This window comes from Denticeps clupeoides, chromosome 17, assembly GCF_900700375.1.
Source record: "Denticeps clupeoides chromosome 17, fDenClu1.1, whole genome shotgun sequence".
Lineage (NCBI taxonomy): Eukaryota > Metazoa > Chordata > Actinopteri > Clupeiformes > Denticipitidae > Denticeps > Denticeps clupeoides.
In genome coordinates, this window is record NC_041723.1 from 9,889,315 (window position 1) to 9,910,834 (window position 21,520).

Below are 21,520 nucleotides of genomic sequence, written 5' to 3' on the forward strand. Positions count from 1 at the left end.
TAATAGATCACCCAAAAGGGAACAGGGCTGCTGTCTTCACTTATTATGGTCGCACACTAAAAGGCTCCCGGCCACCACACACCAACAATGCCGCCTCTTATCCCCTGACATTATAACGGCCGCCTCACTGGGCCACTAAAAGTCACCTTGAGGCGTGGCATAAGTTCCCCATGTTGTTCTTCCCAAAGCATCTGTTGCTTTGTGAGCATTTATTTGCTGTTGGGCTACAGTAGATTTCCATTTTTCACTAATGGAGCATCCTGTCCTGCCTCAGAAGCCCAAATCCCTAATTAACTAGCCTGCCCTGATTACCTAATTAGCAATAATTTTGGCCTATTTTTTGAACGAGGTGGCTACTGGCCAACCTCCTCCCTGCTTCTTGCTCCAGGGCCTAAGGAGCTAACCTGCACCCTGGTGCAACAACGGCACTTGCCCACCAACTATATGGTGCACTGGCAGGGTTGCAGTGGTCTTACATCAGATCTGTGTGTGTGAAATTGTTTTACCTGCTTGGTTGGATGGCTGAGTGAGTTTATAAGGAAATAAGGGAGAATAAGTGGTCAAACTACCACCTTATCATGTCTAAGAAATAAACAAAGAACACCCTTCTCCATTTTTTCCCCAGACAACCATTGATAAAACAGCTTTTTGTAAACCAAATATTGCTTTTCCACATAAAATTATTGAAGTTAATGGCAAGTTAATGGTTATTTTCAACGTCATTTAAATGTAAACACTTTCAGTCACTTCAATTCAACTTTTAGATCAATTTCTCACACTCGGGAGCCTAGTGGGTAACAAACTCTATGAACCAGAAGACCACAAAGTCACAGGTTCAAACACCACTTACTGCCATTGTGTCCCTGAGCAAGACACTTAACCATAAGTGTCCTTGTAACTACTGATTGTAAGTCGCTCTGGATAAGAGCATCTGATAAATGGCATAAATAAAAAAGAAAATAACATGAAATGCACATGGCCTTATATTCAGGCCAATATGGTTATCACAGACAGTGTTACTAGGGATATTTTTCATATGGCAAAGGCCAAGTCACACAGAAAACAGTGTGAAAGCAACAGCAGTGTGTAGAATGAAGTAAATATATATTCATGAATAATTATGAGGTTAGCCAGTTGGAAGTTTATTTCGATTATCAGCCAAGTCTCTTCATACATAAAATATTTTATTTCTCTGAATGTAGATGGGTTTTCCACATATGATGAGTACCACACACTGTGCCTCTGCCTAATATTTACATCCTCCTGTAATTTGGCAGTAAATTGAGATTTTTTTCTTTTTTTTCCCAAAGAGAAATGGACAACCTGAGGAAGCCGAAATTAAAAAAGATCTTTTTTAAACTGGAGGCACTTGGGAAATGAATTGCCAGCTCAGATATTCGCATTACGCACTGTGGCAGTGGGATTAAGTCCAGAGGCTTTTGTCCTTTTGTGTCTGCGTGCGTGCATGTATTAATCTCTGTGTGCAATGGCAAATATGTGCACATCATAAACGAATGTGTGCGCTGATGATGAGAGAACCATTGTTTTTTCCCCACTGTGCTTTATTCAGCCTAGTTGTGCAGATGGACATCTGTCTCAGCATGGGGATTTAAAATTATGGCATGTTCCGCCTGTGCTTAAACCCCCCAAAACCAATGTACTTACACCACCTTATAATAAACAGCCGTTTACTTACCAAAGATTTTTCCCTTGTTTTATTTTTAACCCCAACCTGTGAATTATGTAAGAGATAATCCATTAGTTTAACTCACACCTCAGAGCAGATTATCCTCTTTATACCCATAATCTTGACAAAAAAAATAAAAGGGCCGACGTTTGTGATGCGTCTTTCTGTCATTAAAAGCAGGGAAAGGAGATGCACTGTTCCAGCCCCCGAACTGCAGCTCTCACAGTGTGTTACTGTGTTTACCCAGATTAGCGGCAGAGCTGACCGTGGGACATGTGTACCCGAGGTCCAGGCAGAGCTTTTCCATTTAAAATGACCAGCAGGACCCGTGAATTGCATGTAGGTATCCCCAGCTAGTCAGGTGAAATGTAGACCAGAATATAATGCCTGCGCACGCAGTATCGTGACCTTTGAGGCCGTTTGCATCGCTGATGAGCATCTGTGTAATTATATTTCTCTGTGTAAACAGCTAGGTCTGGTCCTCCGTTCCTTCCCTCAGCAGTTGAAAAGTGTAGCCCACAAAAGGGCACTCAGGCCTGGCATGGCATCTGCCATGTTGCCCCTTGAGGATGGAACGGACTGGTGCTGGACGGGGGTTAACAGAAGGTAGGATCTTAAGGAGAGACGGATGGGCCTATCAGGCCGGGCATCGTGTTCTACCACGTCTGCGTCCTGGTTTTCCGGCTTTTGTGACCCCTGAGTTTGCAGAGCTTTCTTCTGCACTGCCTGAGATCATTTTGTTTTCTCTGGATTGGTGTACCTGGCAGATGGACGACAGAGGTTGCCACCTGATGGCGTTACTAATGAGTGTATAGTGGCAAATGCGGGTTAGTGGAATAGTGCAGACTGTTTAATCACATGTCATGAACTGTACTCTAGTGCTGAGTAATACACCATACACACATATCCCCAGCTTTGGGTGGGTTGCCCTGGGCTGTGGTATGGTGGAGGAAATTAAAGTGTTTGATGTGCAAAGGGCTCGGGGACAGGGTGCAGCACAACCTTTGCCATCTCATCTGGGCCTTTGATGTCATGGGGGTGGCTTGATAGTGCTGGTGCTACAGGATCCTTTTGTGTTTTGTTGGCAATGTCCTTATTTAATTAAAAGAAAAACCAAAGGTGGCTCACTCCGCCTTGAGATGTGCTTCTCTAAACCTGAAGTATGATGTGTGATTATATATTTCAAATACTGAGATTTATGGAACAACGAAGCTCAAACAACAAATCATGCATTTTGCGTAAAGCAGTTTATGAGATTGTTTGAAGAACAAGATGACTTAAGACTTAAAGCTCCCCTGTGAGGTTATTTAACATTAATACGAGTTCCGCTAGTCTGTCTGTGGTCCTGAAGTGGCTAGAAATGGTGATATGTGTAAAGAGTGCCATTCTGTTTTGCCGTTCAGAGAGTGGCAGCTCAGGATCTGGAATTTGTCCCCTTATGTTGTCATAAGGGGGAAGATTACCTCCCGTTTCTCATGCTTTTTCTGCTCAGAGAATTTCCCACCCCTCCACAAAAACTCCACTGACCATCATGGCTTCCAAACCTGCAGAGCATTGCAGTTGCTCGGTGATCGAATGTAAAAAGGAGCACAAATGTATTTTTTTTTTATTTGCATTGTGGGATTAATCTCATTGTGTGACTGGCTAAAAGTGTCAGTAATTCTGCACCACAACTTAATTTCTGAAAGCGACTTTAGATATAGTATTAGGGGACCACTAAGACCCATATAAAAGCTTTTTCAAGTCAGGGGTCCTTTAAAATGGTTTAGGGTGTCCACATGGCCACCAAACTCCATGTCAAGGAGGACTCTTCAAACTAGGAAGGGCTTAGCAATTAAATGGACCAGTATCCTTTACTTAAGCGCCGAGTTCTTGCTGTGTGCTGATTTGTCTTCGAGAGGGAGAGAGAAAGAGATCGTATGCGTGGATCCCTGTCTGTGTTTCCGATTCCACAGACAAACAGCATCCAGATTGGTTTTATTTGAAAAAATAAGACAATAAGATTATTATTCAGATTCTTCTCAGGGAGGTTATGATAACTTCGAAAACCATTATGAGCCTGAGCCTGAATTTCAAGTTGAATTATATTTATACTGGTAATTATACAGAACAATACAAAATACAGAAACATTTTCTTTTGGTATGGAAACAGTATTTGAAATGTTAAAGCTGATGAAATTTCAAAAGCTGATGGAAATGGGGGTTGGGGGAGTGCGATAATGTTCCTATCTAGAAAAGGGGGCCCTGCAGAATAAGTTTGTGATAAGTATTGTGATTAGCATATTGTGATCACCACTCGGACACATCCTAAGAAGGGAGGAGCTTGTAGGGATGAGTGACAGCTGTAACGCACTCTGCTTCTGAATCCTGTTAATACGCAATGACCCATATCCTCCTTTTCCTTCCATTCTCTACACTCCTTGTCCACGGGGACGTCACAGCCTCGAGCTTTCTTACAGACATGTGGTGACCATGGTGACAACGAAGCCCAAAATACTGATTATCTGTGCTTTATTTGAGGTATTCTGATGGGGAACGTAGCCCATGCCCTCCATCTTTTACAGAAAAAATATGGCCCGACGTGTAGAGTCTTGGCATTGTATACGTGTGGTAATTGTCTGTCTTTCTTCGCTTGAGCTATTTGCAGCTTTTTTTCTCCAATAATAAGGAGGCCTGCCATCTTTCATCATCCATCACCAGAATTATTCATGAAGCGAGACTGCTCTTTGTGTGGCCCTCACTTTCCCTGCCTCTATCTCACTCTGGCTTCCTCCCTGCCTGACTCCCCCCCCCCTCCACCCTCTGATTCCTGTCCGTGTTCAGATCCTATCGCTTGTTCCATTTCTTTCTGAGGGTTGTCCGGTAATGAGGTGCATTAATCTCACACACACACACACACACACACACACACACACACACATACTGCCAGAGATGTCTTATTCTCTGTGGATGAGTGAGGGAATTCGAGACAGACCACCTATTCCTTCACAGCGTTGCCACCACAGTGGTGCATGGTGTCTACAGAGCACAGGCAGACAGAACGCAGAACACCTAATGACGCAACTCTGGCTTTTCTGAACGTCACATTTACTCCTGGTTTCAAGATCGGCCACTCCGCTAACAAATGGGCTGCCATTTAGCCATCAATTCTACCCTGCTGACACCGGCCCACTCTCCTCTGGCTTTAAAGTCAGAAGAGCAGGTAGACGCTGATCATGTCAGCACCTCTCTACAAGATTAATACCGCAGGGAGAGCTCATCGTACTGTGTGGGTGAATGTTTCATGATATTTAACATGTCTGAGGCCGGTTTCCATTGTAGTCGGTAAATTGTAGTCCTCGTGGTGTGCATGTTTGTAGTAAGCATAACCACGCCTTGCATGGACATATTTTATAGGCACAAAAATAAGACAGAGCAAATGGGTCGTGTTCACTAATGTAAAACTCACTGGTTCACCCATTATAGCGCTTTAATTAATCTGAATAATAATCTGCAGATTTGGTTTGGTTGCAGGAGAGCAAGGCATGATGTTTATAGCAGAGATTGTGTGTGATGTCCTCTGGCATACCATATGGTCAACGGCTAGAGAACACTGCACCTAAGTGTGTGGCGAACTGACAGGAGTTGTTTTAAACCGTCTTAGATCTGTCAGCCATGTCTTCTGGCTCCTCCCTTATTAATCTGTTGTTCTATATTTTTGCTTCTGAATTTACGTTTCTCTCATTGGAACTAGTAGGTTATGAACTTTACTCCCTGATTTGACCCTAAAAGTAAGCATAGTGTGTGGTTTAAGATGAAAAGCATCTGTATTTCAATTGTATTTTTCTTTCTTGCTCTGGTAGATCTCGACCTACGCTACTTCTGGAACTGGAGTGGTTTTGAAGACTACCTGATCTTCTGCTTTGGCTTCTCAGTTGTCTGTGCCTTCATCACTTTCATCTTCCTTGACTCTGTGCTGTTCATAGAAGCACTGGGGTCTCTGGCCGTTCTCTTTGAAGCCATGCTGGGGCTTCCGCAGCTGCTGCAGAACTTCCAGAACCGCTCCACACATGGCATGAGGTACCCTCACAAAAACCAGCAACTCCTAAACTTCATAATTTTATTAAACACGATCACTCAGTAACAACTCCCATGTGAACAGTGTAAACACATCACTAATTTGAAAGAACCGCAAGGCTGCCTGGTTCCGGAACTTTCTCTGGCTTTTATTATTCTTACCATAACAATATTGGTATACATGAAACATATTCATTAGCAGAAATTGCCAGGTGGATATTGCCCATTAACTTAAATGTCAGTCAAAATATTTCCAAGGACACACACATATATATATATATATATATATATATATATATATATATATATATAGTAACTTTTGGCCTTTTCAGTATGCAGTCTGCAGGCTGGGCTTGAGAATAAACACATTTCAAATTCAGCCTGTGACCTTGGGGAATATAGTTAAATTATAACATACTCATGATTTTTAAACAGAGTTGCTCACTGTCACCTGGGATGAGGCATTATGTTTTTTTTTTTATGCCCTGGCATCTGGGTTCGTTTTGGAGGTGGGAGCTGGAAATCCAGCGGGAGGAATAAATGCCATCACTGGGCAGGAAGAAGAGATGCATTTGTGTCACCCTGGTGCTGGAATACTTGTGCCCAGCTGCATAGATTGACAGCTGCACACACATTTACTGACAGTCTGGAGACTCATGGTGTCAATCATACGGCACATCACAGCACGTAGTTTTTACACTCAGGTCTATACATGAATATTCACTGAAACAGGGACCTGCATTACAGAAATGCATATTGCATGGGGTCTGTGAGTTCAAAGGACCTTCAGTGAGTTCAAATACAAAAAAAGGTTTATTTTATAATGAACTGAAATTGTATAGTTTTGTGGCATTTCAAGGAATCCCTGGAACACCGAGGACCTTGTTTGAAATTCCAGCAGTGGTCCATCATTATACTGAAACTCAGGTGTGAGTACACTTGACGCTGAACCATTGCCATCCTGTGTAAACAACACTGACACACTCATGATAATGTAGAGTACAAGTGACATCTAACTGCACCTTCCAGTAAGTCATGCGGTAACACAGTCCACTACATGACCATGACAAACAGGCCAAATAGTTTTCTCTCTTTAAAAATTGACTGTGGCTTCTTGTAAGCATTGTGGGCTGCAATAAAAAAAATAAAATTCAAACCATTGGTCCAACAGAAGCAGAACTTGCCCTGGACTTTTGTGGATCATTTAGCTTCGGCCACTCAGCATTCTAATCATCTGAACCAGTGAAGATGATGCTAGGGGGTCATAAGAATTCATGGCGGTTCAGTTCACTTCACAGCATTTAACACCCCGCAGTAGGCCATCATTTAGAATGCCCTGAAGAGCAACACTTGATTAACATGGCATGGTGACACAAACTCTCTGTCCATGCTATGATGCTGAGATTTCTGTTCTTCAAGCAACCCTCTGATCCGTGTCTGACTGGGAGCCATGGACTCTGATATACTGCCCTCTTGCTCCGTGTGATTGGATGAGTGCATCAACACCCTGCGGCCACACCATCAAGGGCAGAGACATTACACGCTGACACATTGTTCGCGCTCATAAAGTAGATGAATTACAGGGGAAGGGGTGGTGGAAGGTGCCTTTTAAATTGACATTTATCTTCTTTGTTCTTTTTTTTTTTGGTTTCATTCTTAATTTGTGTCATAAAGAGAGGCCTGGAGCACAGTGTCAGTCTCAGACCCTGTGGGTTTGTGGGAGATGGATGTCACACAGGCATATCTTGGCAATGTCATGGTGTGATATCACTCTAATTTTCTAATTAGATTGTCATCTAATTTGACCATGCTGTAATACATTTTCTGGTCGAAATGTAATTTTTTTCCTGAAAATTAATTAGTGACATTACCAGCAGGACAATGTACCCCTGAACATTTCCATGTTAATTAGGTGGATTCTAATCCTAATTATTATCCTAAATAAACACTGGCTCAACTTTAAAAAATTGACGTAATCGGTCACACCTAATATTTCAGCAATGCTGTGTTTTTCTTTTTCATTGTAGGGGTGGGATTCGGTCAGTCGCCTCTCAGTGTAAATGTCTAACCCATTACAGCACAGCACGTGTAGCCTGGGGAACTAAGTGTTTTGCAATTTAACATACTTGATAAATGGTGACCGCATCACATTGAACTTTTCCTGCCATTTACCTTGACTGCATTGCAGTTTTTTAAACTGAAGCATAGAGAGCCGTTCTTTAACTCATACATCAAAAGAAGGGGGCTAGTCTGATTTCCACATCTGAAGAACCATCAATGAGGCAAAGACTACAGCCTTATCTTGAGATGTGGTAAAAATCGTATCTGGGGTGGGTACTCCACAGATGGGGATCTATGAAGTAGGTTCTGTTGTTTAATTACATAGAAAAATATTTTTCATCATTGAGAACACTTTTGTGGGAGTAATACTTTAAACTGTCTAATACGGAACAGCGGTGGCCAAGCAGTTAAGGGAGCGGCCCCATAATCAGAAAGTTGCTTGTTCAAATCCCAGTCTGCCACTGAGGTGCAACTGAGCAAAGCGCCGTCCCCACACACTGCTCCCCGGGCGCCTGTCATGGCTGCCCACTGCTCACCAAGGGTGATGGATTAAAAGAAGAGGACACATTTATTTGTGTGTCACCGTGTGCTGTGCTGCAGTGTTTCACAATGACAATTACTTTCACTTTTCAGAGGAAGTATGGATAGCTTCTAGGCACTGTTGCCAGCTCTCCGCAGTAAGCACAATGTTTAGATCTTGTTCCCATACCGCTGTCCCATGAGGGAGAATGAATATCGTGCTGCTGTGTATCACATGTGACAATCACTTCACTTCACTTATTCTGACATATTACCTCTTGTAAAGGGGTCATGTGAAAGTGAAGTGAGCGTCGTTGTGAAACACTGCAGCACAGCACACGGTGACACAACAAAATGTGTCCGCTGCCTTTAATCATCACCCTTGGTGAACAGTGGGCAGCCATGAAAGGCACCCGGGGAGCAGTGTGAAGGGACGGTGCTTTGCTCAGTGGCACAATGGTGGGTCAGGATTCGAACTGGCAACCACTGCCCCAAATATATAATCTTTAATGTTTTTACCATTTTAAGTTCTAAACTATTTATTTGCATAGCTAACTCTAAGATGTAGGAATGAGATTTGGGACTATCTTAAATGACTTGGATTGGTAACAAGGACCAAAAAAAATCTCAAGAAAGAGAAAACAAAACACAAAATCCACATTATCTTACAACTACGGGATTAAAGCTATGTTTGATGGTAGAAGATAGTTAGTTTGTCTAGTGATGTTGAAGGGCTGGTTTGAGGTTTTTTTACATTTAGTAATTTAGTCAGTAATTAGCTTCTAGCTGGAAGTTCATACCTTCCAGTCATGCACTGACCCAGTACACCAGGGTCAAATGTGGTGCAAATTGCTACTTATGACACAAGTTGGTTTTTGAGGAGATTTTCCACTTGATCTGGCAATGCGTCTTTTTGACCAAGTGGTTCTGTCCTGCAGTCAGAGGCGGGAGATAGAGCTGGATGCAGCTGACAGGAAACGTTGCACGCTGGATGACTGTAATGGTGGGATGAGAGAGGATGAGAGAGGGCTATGCAGTGCTGCCTCCCCCAGATCCTTTCCATTGGAGCCTGTAATGGCATGTGCACGACTGCTTTTAATAACCAAGATCGATTCATGAGGAACTGGCCTCTTTGTGCATGTGTGTGTGTGTGTGTGTGTGTCAGTGGCAGAGACATATCCTCCATGTCCTTCAGAAAGACATTTATTGTACCTGCAAGCTTTTAAATGTCTCTTTTTGTCTTCCTCTCCCTCCTTCCGCATTGAAACTTAACACATTTGGCACACATCAGAACATCTAGCAGTAACTTAATACACATACGAGCAATCAGCAGCACGCCAATCACTTGTGGGGTGTTTGAGGTGCAGGTGTTGAATGAGTTTGAATGGGAGGTCATGTTGTACGGCACTAGTTAAGGCATGACCTTGTGGATGCTTGAATAAACATCCTGGAAGTGAAGTTGTTGCTTTTTCTGTAGTTTGAGTGAAGTTCTCTTCCCCGTTACAATACACTTATTTTGCCCATTAACATAGCCCCACTGGCAACATATTTTCATGAATAATTCATTAATTATTGATTCAGTTAATATATGGAATGGGCTCTTGGAATGTCATGAATGCATCCTGATCTTCATGCTTCCAAACACGGAAGCAGAGTGCTTTGTCAACTGAAATGAGATTTGCTGTTGAGTTTGTCATTCAGGAAGCAAGGGTCTTCATCGTCAAAGCGTTTACATCACCATAAAGCCAGTAGTCAAGGGCTGATGGAGCTGACTCATAATTCACAAGTGGCTAGATTAATAGCGTGATAAATGTAGCCCCTTTGGAGTCACTTCACACTCTGCATTTCATACTTGCTTTTTTTTTCACGGGTAGACTTATGCACCGCTGAGTAGTATAACGTGGCTAAAACCTGTAATCTAATGAGACAGTGAGACAAGGTCAAAAACGTGAGTAGACTGTTGATGTTACAAGCACAGTACAGGCCAAAAGTTTGGACACACCTTCTCATTCAACGTGTCGTCTTTATTTTCATGACCATTTACGTTGGTAGATTCTCACTGAAGGCATCAAAACAATGAATGAACACATGTGGAGTTATTTACTTACTGTGTTGCACACTCTTCACATTCACTCGATGAGCTTCAAGACATTGTCACCTGAAATGGGCAGTGGTGGCCTAGCGGTTAAGGAAGCGGCCCCGTAATCAGATTGCCAGTTCGAATCCCGGTCTGCCAAGGTGCCACTGAGGTGCCACTGAGCAAAGCACCATCCCCACATATGGCTGCCCACAGCTCACTCAGGGTGATGGGTTAAATGCAGAGGACAAATTTCACCGTGTGCACTGTGTGCTGTGCAGCTGTGTATCACATGTGACAATCACTTTTCCAACAGTCCAACAGTCTTGAAGGAGTTCCATGCATTTGAATAAAAATTCATATATAAAATACACAATGACTCACTCGCCCACTCATTTTCAATAACCACTTAGTAACCACTCTAATGTCAGCCTACCCTGATCAAAAGGCAGGGGGTTGTTAATTAATTATTTTTTAATTATGGATTTAAATAAATAGCCCCAATATCCAACAGAGCCTGCAACACTTTGGCGACTGATAAATCTGATATTATACTTGTTAAAATTGGTTTATGTTGGGCTAAGTTTGCAACCTGTCAATCACTGGTACTAAAGGGCAGTAGTTGGCCTAGTGTGGAAGGAAATGGACCTGTAATCAGAAGGTTGCCGGTTCGAGTGCCCAGACACCAAGGTGCAACTCTGGCAGCTCGGTTAAAAGCAGAGGACACATTTCATTCCATGTGCTGTGCTGTGTTTCACAATGAGCGTCCCTTCACTTTTCACTTGTGATGTGTCTGGGTCTCTGGTCATTTTCTGTACTCTTGCTTGTCTTGCTCACCCATCTCCCATGAGGATTCAGCGAACTTTCTTGCCCAGAAAAGGGCTTCAGAGTGGGTTTAGCACAACCGTTGGGTGGCAATGTTTTGTCCACTGCCTGGTGGAACATTTACTGCAGTTTTCTGCAGTTTTTTTTCTTGCCAGTCTTAATTTTGTTCCATCCGTATGTGCCAAGTGTGTTTGTGTGTGTAAGCCCATTTGTAAATTGTGATATTGTACAAAAGGAATTATCAATTCAAAGGAATTATCTTCTGATGTGTTTTCACTAATAAGAGAATGTGTGTGTTTGTGTGGCCATGCACATGTGAGAGGGATACATTTGTGGGCAACAGCATCTTTTGGATTCACATCTAAAGGTCGGCCTATCCTGACCCTCTGTAAAGGTTCATTGGCAGGTCGCCTTAAAACTGGATAATCTGAAGGGACAAAATCATCCCGGTGAACAAACCTCCAGAGAATTGTGGTTATAAATGCATCATTTTTATTTTTTGCTTATCTTTGTGGCTGGCCGTGGCTGTGAGTGGAATAATAAACAGTTTCTGCCTTCTTGAATCCAGACGCTTTGCACAGAAAGTAGTTAATGATTCTAATGATGTAATTAGCATAGTTCTGTAACAGGTATTGAGCAGAGGACGAGGAATTTTGTTTAAACTCTTCTGGAGTTGGCCGCATTGCTGGCAATTGGCTCCCTCGCTAAAATAAGAGGACGGAAAAAGCTGTAATCTGTCTCTTAAACAAGACAGGACACACAGATACACACTCCCCAGAGAGGCAGCAGGGAGCTGGGCTCACCTCCCAGACTGGAAGGACCTGATTACCCATGGGAGCCATGGAGACACACACACACTCACACACACACCTACCTACCCGCACAGCAAGACATGGCTTATAAGTTTCCTTTTATTAATAAAAATGCAGCTATTTTTCAATAGGAGGGGGAGAGCATGACCTCGGGAGCTTTAATAGATTGTTGTTGTTATTGTCTATAGTCAATTTTCAGTGTGTGTCAGTGCATGAGTGTTTTCCTGCTTATTAAGCAGCAGCTCAAGTAAAGCTGCACACTGTGGGATAATTAGAGCTGAGATAAGATACTGACAGCTCCAACAGCCACATGAATGCTGGTACTCAGCAGCGCGGCGCTGTCAGAACAGTAGAGTCCGGACCCCCACCTTCCAGGCGGAGAGTGGGGAAACCGGGGTTCGGTTCGGTTGCAGGGAGCACTCATTATCAGAGCTGTTTTACTGAGAAGGCGGTCAGGTCATGCTCACCCCTACACTCCTACAGTAGATAAGATAATATCATTAATATGTAAATTAATTTTAAATTTGTGTAACCACAAAGTTCATCACACCATGAAATTAGAATGATTATTAAAATAAAAAAATATATATGCTTTTTTTGACACTTTCTCAGGTCTCACTTACCAATGTGAGCTGAAAATTTGCTTCATGTTTGTACCACCAGAATTAAAATTCAATTAAGGACCAGAGGACAGTGATCTACCAGCCTTGTTCCTCTGAGTCTGGAACAAGATTGTTCATTATCTTCTTCCGTTTTTGTTAATTAGCAATACCTGTTACTGACTAGCATGACCTACTGCCCTACTGACCAGTAAGATTACTTTGTGGACTATTTGTGAATCTGAGCGGTTCCTGGTGAAGTACCCTGGTTTGCTGTCTCTGCCGCTGCTGCGAGAACAACTGATGATCATTTGATTCATCCATTAGCATGGCAGCTCAATCAAATCAAAAAATCCACCACAGTAGTGATGAAAATTCAGTTTTACTGACTTCATGGTGTTTTCAGTAATAATATTTTATGCGCATAAATTGCTGAATTTCCTTTATACAAACTGTACCATTGTAGAGTCAGAGAGGGCCAATTTGGATTTAAACCCAATTGTAAGAAAGCTTCAAATGTTCATGGCATTTCTTTAAATGAATTTAATAACACGCAGTCACTGAATAATGTCTCCATTCAGCTCTTCCTGTTAGGGGACACCACAGTGGACCAATCGGTCTGGTTGTCTGCAAGCCTCCCCATTTACCTGGGATTGGGACTGGTACCAAGAGACACTGTCACATGTGAACCCAGAAACAGTCACGGAATAACAATGGTGAATTTAATTAAAATATGTATAGCGAAAGGGAAGATACCAAAATATGCTCCAAAGTTTTCTCTTTTGTTGCCCAGGAAGCACTTATCTAATTAATAAATGATAATCCGTTATGAAACCGAACGTAGCCTTTCGTGTACCTCTGTCATTTTAAGACAACACACAGCAAATGTACACATAACAGCTTGGAGGCTTTTCAGGACAGACCCCATCCAACACTTTCCATCCCCTGCTGTGGGATTACTGAGTACGTCTTATTGCAATTACTTCTGTGTGCACGCATGTATCAAGTGTGTGTGTGTGTGTGTGTGTGTGTGTGTGTGTGTTATTACAACCAAGGTCGCAGGCCATTCTGACTCAGCAGTTTCTTTCGGGACATGCAACACACAACTTCCTCCTTAGCAGATGTCAAAAGGAAAGCGATGCCCAACACAGGCGTGCCACAAATCAGCGTGAGCCAGCGCTGGCAGCCTGGGCACAGTGGAGGCACGTTTGCAAAATACCCTTCGGGGTGTCCTGAGAAGCCATTGTGTGGGTGGAGGAGCTGTGAATTATACTTTGCCATGCTGTGGTTAAATATGCATGAGTTATCAATTTGAAACACACTCGTATTCATGCTCTGTGGGAGACGAGGCAGTGTTATGGGTGCCTGGAAGATTTGTGCGGTGCAATTTAAATGTTTGCTTCAGCCATATTTTATAAGGGACTGTAACGCCGCTGGCTGCTGCTCTAGGCTTGGGGGGGGTGTCCGAAACTAATTTCATGAACAAACTCTCGGGTATCTTTTAAAATCGACTTATTCTCTCGGGACTGCCGCTCTTCCTAAATGACAATCTGGGCAGCCAGCAGCTCTGTCCTGTCCTGCCTTAAAGCCCCGTCAGCAGAGCAGCTAATTAATCTGTGTTCGGTCTGAAAGGCACCAGAAGCCGTCATAGTTCACAGTTAAAGATAAACCTGTTGATTAGCCTGTTAATTAAAGTACATTTTCATAGATGATGAAAGTGCTCTCTACTGCTAAGTGCTGGTTTCACACTGCATTTGCAGAAGAGCTTTCTGTGTGTGTGTGTGTGTGTGTGTGTGTGTGTATTGTTTTACTATGCAGCATATGAGTTCTGCCCACGTTGTCAGTAGAACAGTGAAGTGAAGCGTCGGTCTTAATTTAGGCTGTTAGTGATGGGGGTTCCTGTGGGCCTCGGCCCTGGCAACGAAGAGCCATTGATCAAATGGGGGCATGTGATTGAATTAGGGACCCTGGCCTGCCCTGGGCGTCAACAGTTGTGCAGCTGCGCCAACGTGAGTGTGCAGGGAACGCTGCTGAATTATTCATGGCCAAGAGAGGAGAGGGTTAAGATCCGGTCAATGTTTGACAGAAGGCAGAGGTAAAATAGAGAAAATAAAGGTCATGGAAGAAGCTGTGGGGATTCCAAATTCAGTCAGGAATAAGGAAAAGTGAGAAAAGTGGCAAAAAACTAAGAGAGAAAGTCATTCATCATCTGATTTCCTGACTGCTGGTGCCTTACGTGTGACTGGTGGCAACAATCTGTCTCAGTGTGTCTGTGCACCACACCCCTGCACCATCCCACACCCACTATCAGTCACCACTCATACAACCAGCCACTCTGTGGCGTTACTTAATGGAAAAATGTATGCTCTGGTTAAAAATATAGCATAAAATGCTAAAGCATCCCTCTTTAAACTCTGACACAGTCCACATCACTCTGGCCAACCTGTGATTACACCTGTGCCTTCTTGGATTGGGCCCCTGTCCCGTGTCGAGCCCGCGTTGTGACAGTCACGTTGCAGAGAGAGTGTGGCTCTCGATTTCTCCTGGGGGTGGATTTGTGTAGTAATGTGAGGTTGGCTCCATTATGGTTGATTGACTGGGGAGATCTGCAGAGTTCGTAACTGAAGTCAGCAAACGACTGACTTCTGAAGCCTCCATCTACAGAACAGCAAACAGGAGCTGACGTGGGCAGGAGAGCTTTCAAGAGGTCAAGGAGGCCCTCACCTGTGTTTGTTCGGTCCCTACATGCCCTCTGAGAGTTGAAGAAAAAGAAATAGCGGTGTTATTTAAAAAGTTGCAGAAAAGACATGCCTACGTGTTCTGTACCACATTCTAATGCTTTGCCGCTACACTTCAGATGGCAGAACATTATGCATTTCTGATAGAAGAACTGGATTTGATGGACCTGTATTTGTATTTGTATGGCCACAGTTTCAGAATGTGGGCAGAATGCATTATCTACACACCCATTTAAAGGGAATTAAAGTTCTTTGTCATGTTTTTTAATATTTTTGCTCATCCTACACAGACGACTTGTTTTTCATTCTTCAAGTAAATTTGAAACGTTGGAACCTCCTTTTCTTCACTTTCGGTGAAAAACAAATTCATCCTTTTCAGTAAATGTGTGAAGCATTCCAACGTTTGGGTCCCAGAAAAAAATCGATCAGCATGCATATTTCATACATTGTGTGCTGAGTCGCTCTCTTTTTTCCCCAGAGCGGCTCTTTTGATTTATTCCCCTGCTCTGGCTCACAGGCCCAGGCCCGGGCGCGCAGCAGCGGGGTTCTGGGTGGAAGTGTCCCGCTGTCAGGGCACGGACACAATCTCTTTTAGGTTTTTTTTTTTTTCTCCGGGCTCACTTTCTGTCAGACCCTGAGAACAACTACACTCCACCGAGTTACAACTCTCACAACAGACATGCTAGTCAGAAGTGTTAGTGAAATTGAGAATTTGACACCACATTTGAGTAATGTTTGATGTATTATCACCAAAGAAAGAAGGTATTTTTTATATTCCAGGAATGTTTTTTTTTCCTCTTTTGTGCCATGTCACCTTCAAATGACATCAAAAACCTTTTGACCAACCATGTAAGGATGGATGGTGTGTCTCATTACGACCTGTCACAGTCTGGTTAGAAAGTGAAGGACCTGGCCATCCACTCGGTGGGAGGTGTGTGTGGTTGTGAAAGTGTGTTCTCATGTGTGTGTGTGTGTGTGTGTGTGAGAGAGAGAGAGAGAGAGAGAGAGAGAGAGAGAGAGAGAGAGAGAGATTGAGTCATATCACAGTAGCTCGTTAACTCCAGCTTCATAAATCATGTCTCCGCTCATGGCCTCTCACTCACTGTCTGTCACCTACAGCTCTCACTCGCTCCTTCTATCTGGGCTCACACACTCCGTCACACGCACATTCACTTTTCATCATACACACTCAGCAGTCAACACACGCTTATACAATCTCTGCCACGTATTTATGCTACGGTGTTACTTCTAAAAATGCACGCGTGTCAATCAATCAGGGAAACTATTCGAATCTCAGTCAGGGTACAATTACCATCTTCAGCTATGCTATTCTACTTATCTGTGTGTGTGTGTGTGTGTGTGTGTGTGTGTGTGTGTACAGTACAGGCCAAAAGTTTGGACGCACCTTCTCATTCAATGTGTTTTCTTTGTTTTCATGACCATTTACGTTGGTAGATTCTCACTGAAGACATCAAAACTATGAATGGACACATGTGAAGTTATGTACTTTCTCCATCTGTCTCTCTGTGTATCTACACTATCAGACAAAAAAATTCACCTATTATTATAGAATAAAACTGAAGAAAAAATACACAAAAAAAAAAATAAACATTTGAGTCGCTCCAAAGCAGAGCACTTTTGCTGTGATGGCAGCATCTCACACTCCTGGCTTCTCTCTACCACCTTAAGTTAGACAACGGGGATGGTTTCCCATTTTCTTATCATTCTCTCATGTTAATTATCATCTCATGACGTGGCATCTGATGATGACAATAGTGAACAAAGCAGCTATGAAGGTAAGAGGCGGCTTTCTCTTGCAACAAAAAAAAATTAAAATATGTTCCTGGCATTCAATTCTTCCATCCATAACCACCACAATGTAGGTGTGTCCAAACCTTTGACTGGTTGTGTGTGAGTGTGTCCACTTTTTATGTTCTCTTTCACCACTGATCCACCCTACTTCGTTTCTGTTCATTCCCGTTTTCTGTCAGTAATTCTTCCACTCTTCTTCCAGTAATTCTTCCACTCCCGTTTCCCTTCTCACCTCTCTTCTACTCTTCTATTAATCGTTTCCGCTGATCCCTCACTGTCACTGTCCTTCAGCGTCTAAATGATCACATCTTCAGCGATCTCTCCTCCCTCTCTCCCCGGGTGCAGATGAAGGTGTCAGGTTGAATGGAATCAATGTGAAGCTTGTCAGCGGTGTGAGTGGGGAGGTTCAGCGCCGCCGACTAAGTGCTGCAACAGAGACGTCAGTTTTCTTAATCAATACAATGATCACCTCTCCCCACCCACAAGCCGTGGGCCACGGCTCCAGTGTTTGGTGTTTTAATCCTCACTGGACCTTGAAGATGTGGAGAGTGAGAGAAAAAGAGGAAATAACTCAAATGTATCAATGGATAGTGTGTGTGCGTGTGTGCGTTTGTGTGTGTGTTGAGTGGGAGATGGATGACCTCTAAGAGCTGTTTTGTCTCCATTGTAACAGTGCATCGCCAACGCTCTACGGATGACCCACCCCCCTTAATTACCTCGTTAATGTTTCATCTGCGTTAATGATGTTTGCAGTCTCTGGAGCCAAGACATTTGCAGGGAGTATATCTAATGATCCGGTGAGCAAAAGCTGGGACGTCCTTTCTCGGCGGCTTATTAGTGACCAGAGCTCCTGTGCCCGAGGTTTGCTTTGCAGAACCGGGGTGGAGAAGCGGCCTTTTTGAAGCGCTTCAAACGAGGCATTGTTCTCTGGAGGGCGTCAGGAGTGGATTTCCCTGTGGAGCAGCAGCTTTAGCTGGATAGAAAACCTCTTTCTTTTTTCTTTTTTTTACATTCAGGAGGAATGTGGCCATTGGGAAGGATCCATATGCACAGTTTGACTTCAAATAAATATAGCATTTACTCTGTAGATCTTAGTAAACAGTGCTTTAACACACAAAGCCCCGAACATTAGCCAATCAGCCGTAACATTAGAACCACCTAATCATTTTTGCATTTTCTTTGCACAAGGCATGGAACCATCAAGGCATGGACTCCTTAAGGATTTTTCCAGCACATCCCACATGTGCTCAATTGGATAAAAAAAATTTTGGACCACTTTCTACTTCTGACCACTGCAGACCAGGGACATCACACAAATTTGGCCCTTATGAGAGTTACTCAAATCCTTATGCTTGTCCATTTTTTACTGAGAACTCATAGATTAAGGTGGTGAATTATGAGTTTTTATTATGAAAGACCTATCCTAGTGTGGTGCACTAGGCAGTCCTGGAACACTTTATAAGTTATTTTCCCCCACGCCCCCATGTATGATGTTTTTAAAACTTGCTTGTGTAAGTTGTTTCCGGCAATCATGCCTTTTTCTTTTCACTTATTAAAACCTTTTCAAAAATGGTTGCACCTCTCCCTTCTCACCACGCTGTGGCATGACACCGAGGTGTAGTATCGGGCAAGAAAGAAAATCCATCTTAATAACAGTAGTTTTAGCCACCATTCTGTGAGGACATTACCCTCAGCATAATTTAATTTTATGTCTCTGAGATGTGTTTTACTCTGTTTTATTAAAATCCATACCATCTAGTTCTATCTAGTACTATCTACCTAATGTATTTCCCACTCTGATGTTCTCTCCATATGCGCCACATTTAACCTATGTACAGGTGTGTTTGGATGTGGGTGGTGATAAGATAGCGGCAGCCATTCGCAGCTGTCTCTGTCCTGGTGAGTGTGTGACGCGACCATAACCACGTCTTTCTCAGTGTCAGCTACTCACTTGACAGCTGCCGAATGCCTACCCGTTCTTCTATTCGTCTATCGATCCATCCACCCCTCCCCAGGCCCCTCTCTCATCTCAGGTGGAATGCATAAAGCCACTCTGTATATATTCCACTGGGAGAGAAGCCTGTCTCTTTATCAAACAAGACCACACTCTCCCCTGCAATCTCACTCAGCCTTTTCCGGGAGACTTTTATCCGAGGGTCCCTCGGAGTGCAGGTGCTGGTGGGGAATACTGACATGACCCGGGAACGGTACTGAAGGGCTTTCAGCTTGCGGTTTTCTGTATTGTAATTATAGATGCCTTTAACTTAATTCCCTTCAGTGTAAGTATCTGGGTCATCAGTATGGGTAGATTGATGGGTAGATTTAATTTTTTATCCTTCCCATCCATCACATCTCTTCCTCTCTCTCTCTCTCTCTCTCTCTTAGTGTAAGGATGGTCCTTCTATGGACTGCAGGTGACATCTTCAAGACCATGTACTTCATGATTAATGAGAGTCCGGCCCAGTTCTGGGTTTGCGGTGTGGTCCAGATTGTCATCGACGTTGCCATCCTGCTACAGGTCTTCTACTACAGCCAGGACGCCCAGATCAAACTGGGATAATGGTCACCACCAGAGCACTGCCACAATACTGAGCGCTTCCTCCTTTTTTTAACCCCTGTGATTTTATATTCACAATTGTATGCTTATTTTTTGAGTTTATTAAGTGCCAGATTTTGCCAATATGTTAATTTATTGTTTTTTATGCATGTCACATGTTAATGTAAGTACAGTATGTTATCTGGACAAAGGCAGCATAAGTCAGCCTATTAGTGCTTTATGAAATGCCTTTGCTGTGTGTGTTTTTTTTTTATTGCCTGACCCTTTTAGGGTCATGTCAGCACTGTTGCAGAGGTTTGCTATTTTAATGTGCAGTTCTATGCCTTCCGCTGCCAAAGAGCCAGATCAACACTGCCACAAAGGCTCAGAACTTTACTGAGTTCTAAAAAAAAAAAAACAGGCATATTTTCCCTCGAACCAAAGCCTTATCAGCAGAACTCTATGCAAAAAATGGTTTTACTTCCTAAACAATGTGCCTGTGATGCATGTCAGCATAGCACCCATGCATTATTAGTAAGAAATTTAACTGGATGGCAGCTGTAAAAAAGAGACGAAAACTGGAATGAGTGAGAACAGACCCAATCCCAGAGCGGTTCCAAACCATTACATCCCCATTTACGATGTCACTGGACCAGCAGCACATGCCTTGTTGCTGCTGTGTGATATTTTTTGAATGTTTGGGAAATCACTCTTGTCTTTAAAAAGTGAGGGGCTTTTCTCTTATGTTGCTGGTTTATCTTTCATAATAGCTGTGAGTGGCAAGGGAAAGAGCCATCCGTTTCATCAGCACTTTGACGTCTGCTTAGCAAACATTCTTAGGTGGATCTTCACATATGAAGACTGCAACAGACCTTCTTGGCCACTCCATGCCTGGGCTGCCATTAGTGGCCAGTGGTTAATGGTGTGAGTCCTCGCACGCTCCAATGGCAAGTTCACAGGCACATGTGGAGTGAAAAAATGTGTTGTGTTGCCCTTCAGAATGAAATGGGGGGGACAGTACAGGACACTGAAACGTGTGAATATATTGTGTAAAAATGTCCTGCCATTCTTCTGGGCATTGTTTTTTTCAACCCTCCCCTCCCACAGTACTACCCCAAATCCCCATGTATGATGTTTTCAATGTCTTTTATAAGCCTCTAATCTAGGTCACAAATGTTTACAGGAAACCAACAGATTATTGAAGTAAACCATACATGAAGCCAAGGTCATTTGTATACATTTTTCTTATCAGAAAATGACGGTTTACCAGGCTGTTCTCTGTTTTTTTTAACTAGGTATGGGTGTGATTGACCAGAAACTGTTAAGTTTAGTTTAACACGCTGCCTGATTGAATCGCATTACATGCACTGAATCCTAAATGTGCTTCTCTTAGCCATCTAGATTCCTCTCTGAACACACCTACTATTGGCTGTTTGCTTGAGGGACAGGAGGTGATTTAATTTGTATGTGCTCTCTTTGTATTTAATTGGACTGATTCTCATGAAGCTGTCTGGCTTTCCTAAATCAATATATCAATATCACTAACTATTATATTTTCTATCAAGACGTGAAATGCTATTGAAATGTTATTTTATTACCAATTTACCAGTGACATTTAACAAGAATCCCAGTGAATTCGGATGATAATACAATTGTGTTATGTAAAATGACTATATTTATGTTGAAAATTGGTTAATATTGGTAAAATTATGGAAACTACTGTGTCTGCATTAATGTCCCTGCAAAACTGACTGGCAGTCCCATGATGCGTCACAGTATTCAAAATGGAAACATGGTC

The 21,520-nt window shown here is 42.9% G+C and overlaps 1 protein-coding gene across 1 annotated transcript in view; it reads left to right on the top strand.

The window, feature by feature from the left end:
- Nucleotides 1–20,177, top strand: part of LOC114767119 (PQ-loop repeat-containing protein 1) — a 39,469-nt gene extending 19,292 nt beyond the window's left edge. The window contains exons 5-6 of the mRNA XM_028958671.1: nucleotides 5,530–5,746; nucleotides 19,572–20,177. Of these exons, the coding sequence (XP_028814504.1) occupies nucleotides 5,530–5,746; nucleotides 19,572–19,746 (392 nt within the window). The 3' untranslated portion in view covers nucleotides 19,747–20,177. The remainder of the gene's footprint in view (nucleotides 1–5,529; nucleotides 5,747–19,571) is intronic.
- Nucleotides 20,178–21,520: the final 1,343 nt, after the last annotated feature.